Source organism: Zeus faber (assembly GCF_960531495.2).
Source record: "Zeus faber genome assembly, chromosome: 15".
NCBI classification, from domain to species: domain Eukaryota; kingdom Metazoa; phylum Chordata; class Actinopteri; order Zeiformes; family Zeidae; genus Zeus; species Zeus faber.
In genome coordinates this window covers 27,679,508-27,690,815 of record NC_137194.1, presented here as the reverse complement: position 1 = coordinate 27,690,815, position 11,308 = coordinate 27,679,508, and the positions used below count along the sequence as shown (strand labels likewise).

The window sequence follows — 11,308 nt, the reverse complement described above, 5'->3', positions numbered from 1 at the left end:
CAAAAAGGGGAGGAAAAAAAAAAAAAACCTACGTGGAAATGCATTTCTACAGTTGTATTTTTTTTTTTTTTACATTATAAAATGTTGAGAAAAAAAACAATACATTGTTCATATATAATTTATTTTAAATCAACATTTGTAAAATAAAGAAATATATTTTCGAAACACTCGCTTTAATCTTTCCTCTGTCATATATTTGATCGTTTTGGTAGATTTGATTTTCACTCTATAGTCACTCAGTATAATTAGGATTATCCGTGGTCCCGGTATTTCAGGAAAACTGGGAAAGGATAGTACCTCTAACATGTGTCTAAATCGGTTGTTCATTTGTCCTTTCCTTGATGAAAGTATGGATGAAAGAATCATATCAGTAACTGAAATCACTATGATTGTATCTTTCACTAAATGTGATTACGCTATGGGCAGTACTGGATTAGAAAAGAGGTTTGCAGTAATCTTAATTACTCTCTCCCTACGGGGTTGGTATAGTGCCGACAGATTACCTGATTTGGGCCAGTGGAAGATGATAATTCCATCCAGTGTCCGAGTGGACACATGGCATTTCAATAATGAATTGTATTTCAATGAAGTTATTTGTCAGTTAGATTTTCCTTTCCCTTGCCTTTTGTTTTACCCGTTACAGAAAAGATTGGTTGAAACAACAACATTGTTATTTTGAGCCGGGTGGAGCAAACGAGAAATGGATTAAGAACACAGGAATAGATTTTGACTGAGTGACTGCAGGGAACTGCCAAGCGGATGCCAAAATAAATCTGATGTTATTATGGCAATGCAAGCGCTTCACCAAATCCAAATCACAGAAATGCTGCCTTCTGCTGGTCACTCTTGGCAAACGTGTATATTACACGTTCAAAAATAGATGCCACTATTGGCACAAAACAACCATAGTATAGTAAAAGTATCAGAATTATTACTTGTAAATCCAAATCAGATACCATTCCATAATTATGACTATTTTTTTTTAATCTTTAATATCACAAAATATTCATAACAAACCAAATTTAACACTGACAAAATGAATAAAAAAAGAATGCAATTTGCAAATATTTCCCAAAAACATTAAGCAATTTTTTTTTTCTCTTGCCAATAAGATACATTATACCAAGGTGTAAAACAACCATAAAATCATAAAATTCCAGCAAGATATTAAAAATAACCTCAACATTTCAAATATGCATCTTGTATTTCATTGATGAAGGTTTGCAATGTTGTCAAACTTACCAATCAAATAGAGAAAAAATAGACTCAATGAACTTTTCACACGGTACTTTTACTCTGAAAATATTTTCTTTACCGAGTGGTTTCAAGCAGGTTCAGTGGTTTCAAGAGTCAGTACCAAGTTGTCAAAATTTGTATCAAAATGTTCTTTAACAAAATCAGTGTGTCTTGGGAGTATTGTGGGAGTCTAAACTGAAATTCAGAGGTTGGACGAAAACAGAGCTCAAGATAGGCATCATTTAAATTCTAACTTTATGATCAAATTAAACAGACCTGTTTTCCCAATCAGGATGTTGATTTAAGCAAAAAATGTATTAGAGCTTTAAACAGAACGGACAATTATCTAATTATCACAGATTTTCTAAACCAGAACAACATGGCTCCCTCTTAAAAGTTTGCAGCGTTTTGTCAGCACTAACGAGTGAAAACCCCAGACACCTCGTAGTTGAAACTGAAACTATTGACAATAACTGAGGGAAAAAGGCAGAAAAAGGGAAAAACAAAAAAGTTATACTGGCTGGAATGACGTTAAGTCTGTGAATCCCTTCTAGAAAACAAGCTTTCAGGGGAGGGGGGAGGAAAAGCTGCTATAAATCAAAACTCAGGCCGATCCTCCAGCCTGTCAGTGCTGCGGTCAGATGAAAACATCTCATCCAATATTTTGGCATTGTGATTTGTCGAAGGATGTTGGGAGGTTTTCATGTTCCCAGCGAGGTTAAAGAGACATATATGTTTGGTGACATCAGGGTCTAAAACTACAATTACCTGTAACATCCAATAGTGCAGTTTTAAATCCACAGAAATGCCATTTAACAGACTTTACTACTTTCTTTGATTATTATTCACTTCACTTGATGAGGGACAGGGTGAGTGAGACGTACCACACTGGACTAAACTGCAGTAGCTTTTTACTGCAAATAGAAAGCCCCAAATCATCATAACTATTTTCCTTTGAGAATTTCTCTTTCACATAGAACCTTGCATGGAAAAAGACCCCCCCACAATAAGACTTAAATTTTCTAATCTGGGCCACTGATAATTAGTGGCAATTACATTTTTTCTTTGTATCACTGCATGAGCTGCCTCGAAACTGATATGAAATACATCCAGATGCACATGTTACTAACCCTACAGCCTAGCTCTGATTTTTGGTTGTACAAAATTCCTTACATCAGGATGTCTGCACTTTTCCTCCCGTTCGTTAAACATCCATTATGCCATTCACTAGAATCAGGTCAAATTCAAAGTCAGATAAACAATGTTCCTTTGCACTGAACTTAAAACTATCCAGAAAGGCAGGCACCCCAAAAGGCATTGCAACATATTGCACATGGTCGCCCCAGGCATCAAGGACAAAACTACCAGCTGGTAGAGAGGAAATGAGAAAGAGAAAGCGAGCGAGAGAGAAGTGTGGGGGAAAATTCATCATGTGCTCACAAGATTGACAGACTGTCTGCATGCATCATCTGCACGGATCTGTAATTTCACATCACGTCAAAAAGCTGAACACTAGTAATTCAATAAGTTTGAGCTTTTTAACTTTAAGTGCTTCAGCTCAGGTGCCAAAGATGCCATTTCCTCGGTACAAGTATAAAGTTCTCACTCCCTGGAATACAGAAATCTTCATTGACAGTTATAGCACGATCGCTGACGTTCAAGATCCTCTGAATTTTGGAGTAATTGATTAATACAAGTGCCAAGGAATAGAAAAAATCATGACGTAGAAACTAAAAGTTAAATTGGTATCTGAGGATTTTTCCCAAGCACATGAGCATAGTATCAGCCTCGATAGCAGATCCTCAGATTGGCAGCTGTGCATCCCTATGTCCATCCCATCATGTCAACGTTGTAAACATAAAAATCCATAAAAAATGTGTAAAGCCAGAGATATGCTTCTCGCCATGAAGGGTATTAGAAGTTCTATTAAAGGGAGAACTTTCAGCACAGAAAACTGAATCAGTACGAAATGAGGGAGACAGAGAAAAGAATGAAGAGAGAGAGAGAGAGAGAGAGAGAGAGAGAGAGAGAGAGAGAGATTCTGTTTGTCGTAGGAACCCCCATGAAACAGTTGGAAGGTCCTGTTACAGTCTGATCCCTCTCCATCAGAACGCAGTTCTTGTGGAGTCAAGGTTTCCCGGACGGCCGCATCGTGAAAACCTGGCCATAGTCGACGGTCAGGACAGTCCCAGCCCCGGAGTAAAACTCAATTTCAGACTTTTTGGGCCTTAGGTTCAGTCTGGTTCGCATGTCCAACTGACTCTCAGATGGCGTATAGAGCTATAGCTTCATGTGGTTGAAGTCCTTGGACAGACTCCGCAGGTAGGCATCGTGAATGGTGCAGAGGAAGGCCGCGTCATTCTAGACAACAAATACAATTTGACAGAAATAAATAGTTGCAAAGTGATTGGAAACGTGGGCATTTGTGTGTGTGTTACGATAGGGTGGACATCAAGAGATTGACCTTCATTTTAACATTTTTAATTCAACGAAAACTCTTTTGAGAGAAAAAAGTTAATCATCAGACCGAGACAGCCACGGACTGCATGTTGTGTTCGCTCAATACAAGGCTGCAGAAGGGATCGACTAGCCTAGCTCCTGTGAACATAGGGAAATACACCTTCCACCAGAGCTGGGCTAATTGATCTCAGTTCTAGACAAACAGGAATGAAATTAGTGTCAACCGTCTTGACTGAATCTGGGTAAGATGAACAAAAAGTGAATGTAGAGCACTACAGGCAGGGCCGTCATAAATGCCCATAAACCTGCTTGAAATTGCTTAGTTGGCTACCAAGCTGGGACAACCACTACGAGTTCACTGAGGTTCCTTGTTGTTCTGTTGAATTGCTCTTATAATTAGTTTGGCTGTGCATACCTTAATGAGATGGATCAGAGTTTGCTGGAGCTGCATCTTGCTGCAGGTGCTCTGAAGGGGTTCGGCCCCGGCTGCCACAACGGAGGAAGGGGGATCAGAGTGTCCAGGAGGGGCGGACCCTGCCGAGGCAGCAGCCATCTTGGGCAATTCAGTGCCTGCCTTCCCGGCAGAGTGCTGGAAAGCACTGGGGGACATCAGCAAAGAAACTGCGGGCCCCAAAAGGGCTGGTCCCATTCTTGAAAGAGCAAGTCCCGGACTCACAGGAACACCCTGAGAGATGTGGTGTTTAAATAAAAAGCAGAAAAAAAAGAGAGCGGTGAGAAGGTAAAGAAGAACAGAACAGGTCCTAAATAGGTAAGTAAATAAAAACAAGGCAAAATGTTTGTTAAAATGAAGACCTCATGAATTCAAATTTAAGGGCTATTTAATGACATTTAAGGCCTAATATTTCAAAAACTGTATCGAAGATATTTTAAGACGTTAAGGACCTGCACACACCCTGTCTTGAAATGAAAAGACCACAGGGATCAAGGTTTAATCACAGTCACCAAGAAAAACCAACTCACAGCCATCGGTTTGATCAGGTTTGGGAGTTTAGAGAAGTCGTCGATGTCTTTCCCCTTCTGGAGAAGGGGCTTTACTATTGGCTCCTGGAAGCTGTGTGGCGGCACCAACGCGCTCGGGAGGAAATTGGGCGCCAAGACGGGCTTGTGGACATCGGAGTTCATCGAGGGCGGGGCCTGTTTGACAGCGCTCAGCATCTCCTGCCCCACGAGCGGAGAGACCGGGCAGCGGGGCTGGGGTTCCGAGCCGGCCGTCTGGAAAACCGGGCTGATACGTAGCCCATAGGAGCTTGTGGGGGACGGGAGCAGGCTGGGGGGCAGCTGGCGGTGGGAGGCCCCGGGCTCTGCGGCTGTGAAGTGAGGTGGGAGAAGAGGATCGAGGGGCCCTGGAGGAGCGTAGGGCTGGCCCTGGAGATATGTGTTCTGGGGGCCAGGGTTGGAGGGGTCGTTAGGGGTGGCGGTGGTGGTGCTGTGGGTGGGCATGACAGGCAGAGAGGGGTCCTTGGTCAGGGAGGAACCAAAGAGCTCCTCCACAGTGATCTGTTTCACGATTGTATGGGAACTCTGGAAAGGCCAGTGGAACAAAACATCGTCATCAGTGACATTGGACAATTAGTGAAAATTAGCGACCTCTAAAGGAAGCCATGGAAACTACACCAACATGCCAAACTTGATGCCCCCCCTCCATAAGGGTTCTTAGCCTTTATAACAGAGGGAGTCTGAGTTTCATTATACTTTTACAATGAAAATGGAGACTGGAGTGTGAATATGTGTGTATTTGTACTTTTTCAGGCTGTGGCTTGCTGTGGACATGTTCGGCGGTGGTGAGAGCTGCCATTACACTCGGCTCTGTGGTTGCAGAAACATTCATCTCTCCTGTCTGAATCTGGAAACAGAAAGACATACGAACACAGACAGTCATTTTAAGAGAACTTGTTAATTTGTCGCTATATAGCTTTAGCAGCAGTAGCGCCTAATAAAGACACTTCCTGGTGTGACAGGGGTTTTATACATTGTTTCAGATGCTCTGTGTGTGTGTGTCAGTGATCCTTCCTTACTCTGTGGTACTCATCCTTGGCTTTGCTGAGGAGCTCTAAGATATCGATGGGCCGTGGCTCTGGGATGCCATTGGTCCTCGATGGCCCCGCCCTCTCTGGAGATTGGCCGTGAGCGCAATCTGCTTCCTGTTTCACAATCCTTGGGGTGGGAGACAGAGGAGGTTATGGCCTATACAGCTGCATTTTCCATCTCCTTTAAACAGATATTGACAATATGTACCTGTATATAATACATTTTAAAGACTCCAACTGAGGTCCATTACACTGAAGTATTTGGTACCGTGAAGCATGATATCTGAGCAAAACGTTAGTTTGTCCAAAATAAGTTCTTAATATTTCAATAGGTCTCATGTCTATATACTCAAACATTTGGGGTAAGATTTCGTCCCTGAGATATGGTGGGGGGGACGCAATCTGCTGTGCCTTTCTCCAAAACAGAGCCAATATTTTTTTCTTATTGTAGATGTATTCATTCTATTTTATTTTCCGAAGTTTACGTGAAACAAGGGGGGGGTGGCTCCTCCCACCAAAAAACCAGACCATTTAACACTATGGTTTCAAGGCATTCGGCAAGGAAAGCTATTTTCAAGAAAAAAACTTTTAAATCATGTTTTGGGGACATCAGAGAACATTGTTAAATTTTTGAAAGGGAGCATAATAGATGGCCCAGCCCTGATGGGAACTCATTATGTCAAAGAAAGTTCTGTGATTTGGAAACCATTGTTACATTATTATGAATCTAACATTTAGAGAGGGAACACTGTGACTTACTTGACCATGAGTTGTGCGATGCGTTGGCAGTCTTTTTTGTCATAGAACCAGATGCTGTAGATTCCCACTAGAGGAAGCAGAACCAGAGACAATAATAAAAATACCAAACTAAAATGAAAGCTGAGACAACCAAGTAACCAAGTTGGAAACAGCCCACGATTTGTTGGTAGAGGAGCCTAGCAAGGTAAGCTGCATATTACCACTTCAATTCTAATAAGATAATGCCTTCATATATTTCGATGCAACAGTAGAGCAGAGTCTGAGAATGAATATGGAGCTTTGAATAACTGTGTTGTTGTGGTGTGTGTGCATGTGAGTAGGTGCGATGTGTGTGAATGAGAGAGTGCGAACCAAACCTCCCATGCACTCAAGGTCCCTCTAGCAGATGAGGTTACCTAGCAACCTAGATGTTTGGCTCCCTGCATCATACCAAGGGGAATGGTCTGGAGTGTAAACAGAAATGTGTGTGTATATATGGGGGATAGCATGTTGTACAGTAACTCTCTTTCCCTCAACAATTCTCACTTCATGAACCTTCCTTCAACCTGACTTACTCCTTCTATACTCTAACTGGACTTCAGCAAATAACAGCAACAAAATCATCAACATTTCTGCATACATTGGCACAGTGCTACTTCATATGAAATAAAAATAGCATATGTACACATCTATCAACAACGTAAATATTATTTACTTTTTTGAGAGATGTGTACATATGCTATTTGTATTTCATCTTACTATTTATCTCTTTCTTGACGTGCACCATTTCTTAACGTGCAATGTTTTAGCTGCTCTAACACCTGAATTTCCCCTCTGGGATTAATTTATGTGTTATTTTATATAATCTTACAGTAACTATGTGGTGTACCGTGCTGTACTTTTATTTTTGTTAAAAGTTGAAGATAAGTTATTAGAAGTTGTTGGAAGCATTCAAATACCAATGACTCAATATTTTGAATAAAAAGATGGGCATAAAATTGTTTATAAATTGGTGGGTGTTGAAGTCTGCTGCCCCAATAGCCCTAATGGGATGTTGTATCCCAATATAAATCAGTTTACCTATATCCAGCCCATATTCTATGGTTAATAGCAGAGTGGGAGGAGTCTGACATCCATCTTCAATACAGAGATGACTCTCAGAGGATCAGAAAACTGGAACCTAGAAAACAGCCACACCTTAACAAGACTGCAGCAACAGACCGTCTCACAGGCTTTCAATAGACTCTGTATATTAGACTACCTGTACTAGGCTGCTATATCTACACAAATGAAGGACAGAAGTTGGTCATAACAAAACTTGAGCATGTGGCCTCTACAACCTACAGAGCCTGTCTAAGGACTTCAGCAGATTGAAAACTACAACTTTTGGGGCACACTGTTAAAAATATTTTAAAGCAACTGATCTAGCTGAACGGATCCCTGGGCTGCAGATACGAAGCTGCGGCTTGGACACAAACTGAAGAGGGAGAACAAGAACCCCAAAGAGCATTTTAGTTTCTACTGTTCTGTCTTCAGTGCCGGGTAAGCTCCTTAACCAGATAATCAAAACAGTGACTGGCTTCAAACTGACCCAATTGCAGCTACGAGACACTTCACACCAGAGAAGTGACGATGGCCTGGACACAGATAATGGATGTGATGGCAGCGGTGCCGGCCAGACTGATGGGGAAGCAGGGTCCAAAGGGGGAACAGTCTCCTTTGTCGGTATCACTGGCAATGCTGTTTTTCCTCATCAGCAGACAACTGGGAAAGCAATCAAATTCTCTCTTTGCTTCCCTGATAAAGCTGCTATTCAGATTGCTTGTGGACTACCTCGGAGGCAGCACCGTCAACTACTTCCTGCAAATCTGAGGAATTCCTTATTTCGCATTTCACTTTCCGCATCCATATTATGGACTCAGGCGTGTTTCATTGGACAATTGTCAACTGACTGCAGAAAGAGGAGCTCTGATGGCGCAGGTCTTTGAGAGGATTTCTTTGCTTTCGTTTTCGCCATCTCTACAATGCTCAATCAATGCTGAACTAAAGAACCACTGAGGGACATTTTTGTGTGGTGCATGTTTGTCCGAAGTGCGGCCATGGGCAGAGAGGACTGCGCCGAAGAAATCTTTCTGATTGGTACAACTCCGGGACCCCCCAATCACATCAGGCAGAAGGGCAAGGAGGTGTTCAAGAAGACGCTGCAGAAATGCCTTCTTGGTGCTTTCAGAGGTATTTTGACAATGAGATGTTGCAGAGGTACACGTATTGTGTTGGTGGGAGAGAGAGAGAGAGAGAGAAAGAGAGAGAGAGAGAGAGAGATTTCATTTGAAGTCAGTTCATTTTGGCGCCATCTTGGAACAGTAAGGATGTGGCCAACTCCTAAATCTTTAAATGGGAAGCTGTCTATATCTTCAATACAAGAAAATTAATGAACCAAGATGTCCGTTAGTCCATTTGACTTTTTGTAATTATTATTGTTCACACACACACACACACACACGCACGCACACACACAGTGCATATAAAAAAAAAACTAAACAAAGAAATGGTCTAAAACAAACAACAAATTCAAAGTAAGAACTCCCACAGATCATTTTCATTATTAATTTCACCAATAACAATAGAAAGAAGACAGACATCTACAGAGAGAGACCTCCTGGTTAAACGCTAGAAAGCATCAGGGAACTCTCAAAAAATTTGAATCGTGCCTAAAAGACCGTCTACAACTCCTGATAGTGACTGATAATCTTTGCTTTGATGGGGGAACATATGTTTAGCCTACAGGATAAGGCAAACACTTGACACTCACTTGTATTTTAGACCAACCAACTGCAATCTACCTACTGACAAACTTCTCCCAGACACAGGACCACTGGTTAAGTCAGAAAATGTGGCCAAACAAAGACAAGCATCAAGTACAAAGATCTCAACATTACTGGTGCTTAGCTGTTCTGTTTCTGCCATACAAGGGAGGAACAGGAATATATTGAACTTGCTCAAAAATAATAGGAATCTCAAAGCACATTAGCAACACAGTAGCTGCTAATGATGGTACAAAAAAAAAATACACAATCGGACACATTATGTGAAATCAGCAATAAATCGTTCTCCCAACATAGAGTTGCCAACAAAAGTTTGCTTCATGGCTGTCAATGATTCTTTCCACTGCCGTTGATAGAATCACACTGTGAACTAGTGGATTGACCTATTGCTCCGGTTTGTTATGGTGTTAGCTCATTACAGCTGAAAAAGTGCAGAGCCTCAGCGACCCGTTTTGAAAGAAAACAGCAGGAGTGCTGTTTGTAAATACTCAGCATGAAAAGAAAAATGTCACTTAACTCAGAGAATTGGAGTGGAGTTTTTTCCTCTTCCAGACAGCGTTGCCCTATGCACGCGTTCCCGGTTTCCTGTCTTTTTATTTTAGATCTATTTACTTTTGTGTGTTTCCTAACTTGTATGAAACAAAATGTTTAAACACAACACAGTTATTTTAAGTTTTGGTTCAATAAGGGAACGTAGCGGCAAGGGGACGCACAGTGGAGCGCAGATCACAGGCACCCCGATGAGCACCACCCCCATTGCTTTCCGTTTCTATGGGACTTGATTTGGGAAAAACTGCTTGTTTTTGTGTAAATACTTTACTTGTAGATAATTCTGCACTTCTGTAACGCAAAGTCTCTATTTCCCAACCAGACGTCGATATGACGCTGTATTTATTTATTTATTTTTATCGTTTATAATTACTTGTTTTTCATGACTACTTTAAATTTTAGTTTTTTGATTACATGTGGACATTTATTTAGTTGATACATTTATTTAAAATAATTGCACAGCGAAGACAATGTAGACAATATCGGCCATCCCACTCTCTAAATATCAGCATTGGCCATTGAAAAACCCATATTGAAAAACACACAATTCTGCCGAGAGAGCACCCCCCATTTTAATTCTTACTTTTAATCCCAAGGCCTTCTACTAGTTGTAATTTTTTGAGTCAGTAACTTGTTTACAGTACTGCTGGCAGCACAAATGAGCAAATTCATCACCTGCTGGGACAGTCAAAATGTAGCGTTTATGTGGTTGGTTTATTCACTCTGTAACAATTCTATAGGTGGTAAATATCAATATATATTTGCATTTGCAGAGATGTTTCCATGTATTTTGCAGAGACATTTCATTTGGATATAAAAGTGCATGTACTATGGGCTACTCACAGCTGGCATTCCTGTAGAGCAGAAAGGGGTCCTGCTGCTGAAACTCAAGGTCTTTGTTGATGGGTTCAACCAGGTTCTCTGTGCTTAGACGGTTCATGATGGTGAAGCCATGGTGAGGGGAGGCCGACCTACGAGACAAGTACCACACACACAGCAACAGATTAAAATGAAATATTCTATAATATTGTTCATAGTGAGTTTCAATACTTTTCATATTTTTTTCATGCCTCTACACATCCATGATTTACATCTGGTCCTCTGACAAGTCTGAGACCAATAAGAACATTTAAATCAAAAACAACATACTGCTGAAACGCTGATAAAACAAGCAAGACAATGTTAACGTGGCTTTGACTATGGTTCATACAAGAACTCATCAGAACTCATCAAGCAGCGTAACATTCATTGTTTAAATTGCTTGAACTAGGTAGTGAATGAAGAATGAACACAGTATAAGCCTTATAAATGATGATAATTGTTGTCAGTGGATAGAGTAAAAGTCCTTCTCTGTATGTTGAGTTAACATTCTGGATTTGCCAATTCGAAAATCCAAGATATCCAAATAACCAGAGAAATCTTACTTAAGCTTAACGGCGTTGTCCATTTGTC

At 41.0% G+C, this 11,308-nt stretch overlaps 1 protein-coding gene across 1 annotated transcript; it reads right to left on the bottom strand.

Annotated features, from left to right (window-relative positions):
* Positions 1-3,349: 3,349 nt before the first annotated feature.
* On the bottom strand, positions 3,350-11,303 carry dcp1a (decapping mRNA 1A; the record flags this gene model as incomplete). Its single annotated transcript, XM_080015349.1, has 8 exons — positions 3,350-3,597; positions 4,112-4,381; positions 4,678-5,238; positions 5,459-5,560; positions 5,733-5,871; positions 6,504-6,570; positions 10,700-10,827; positions 11,281-11,303. 8 exons carry the CDS (start codon positions 11,301-11,303, stop codon positions 3,517-3,519), a joined length of 1,371 nt encoding a protein of 456 aa, XP_079871475.1. The 3' UTR covers positions 3,350-3,516.
* Positions 11,304-11,308: the final 5 nt, after the last annotated feature.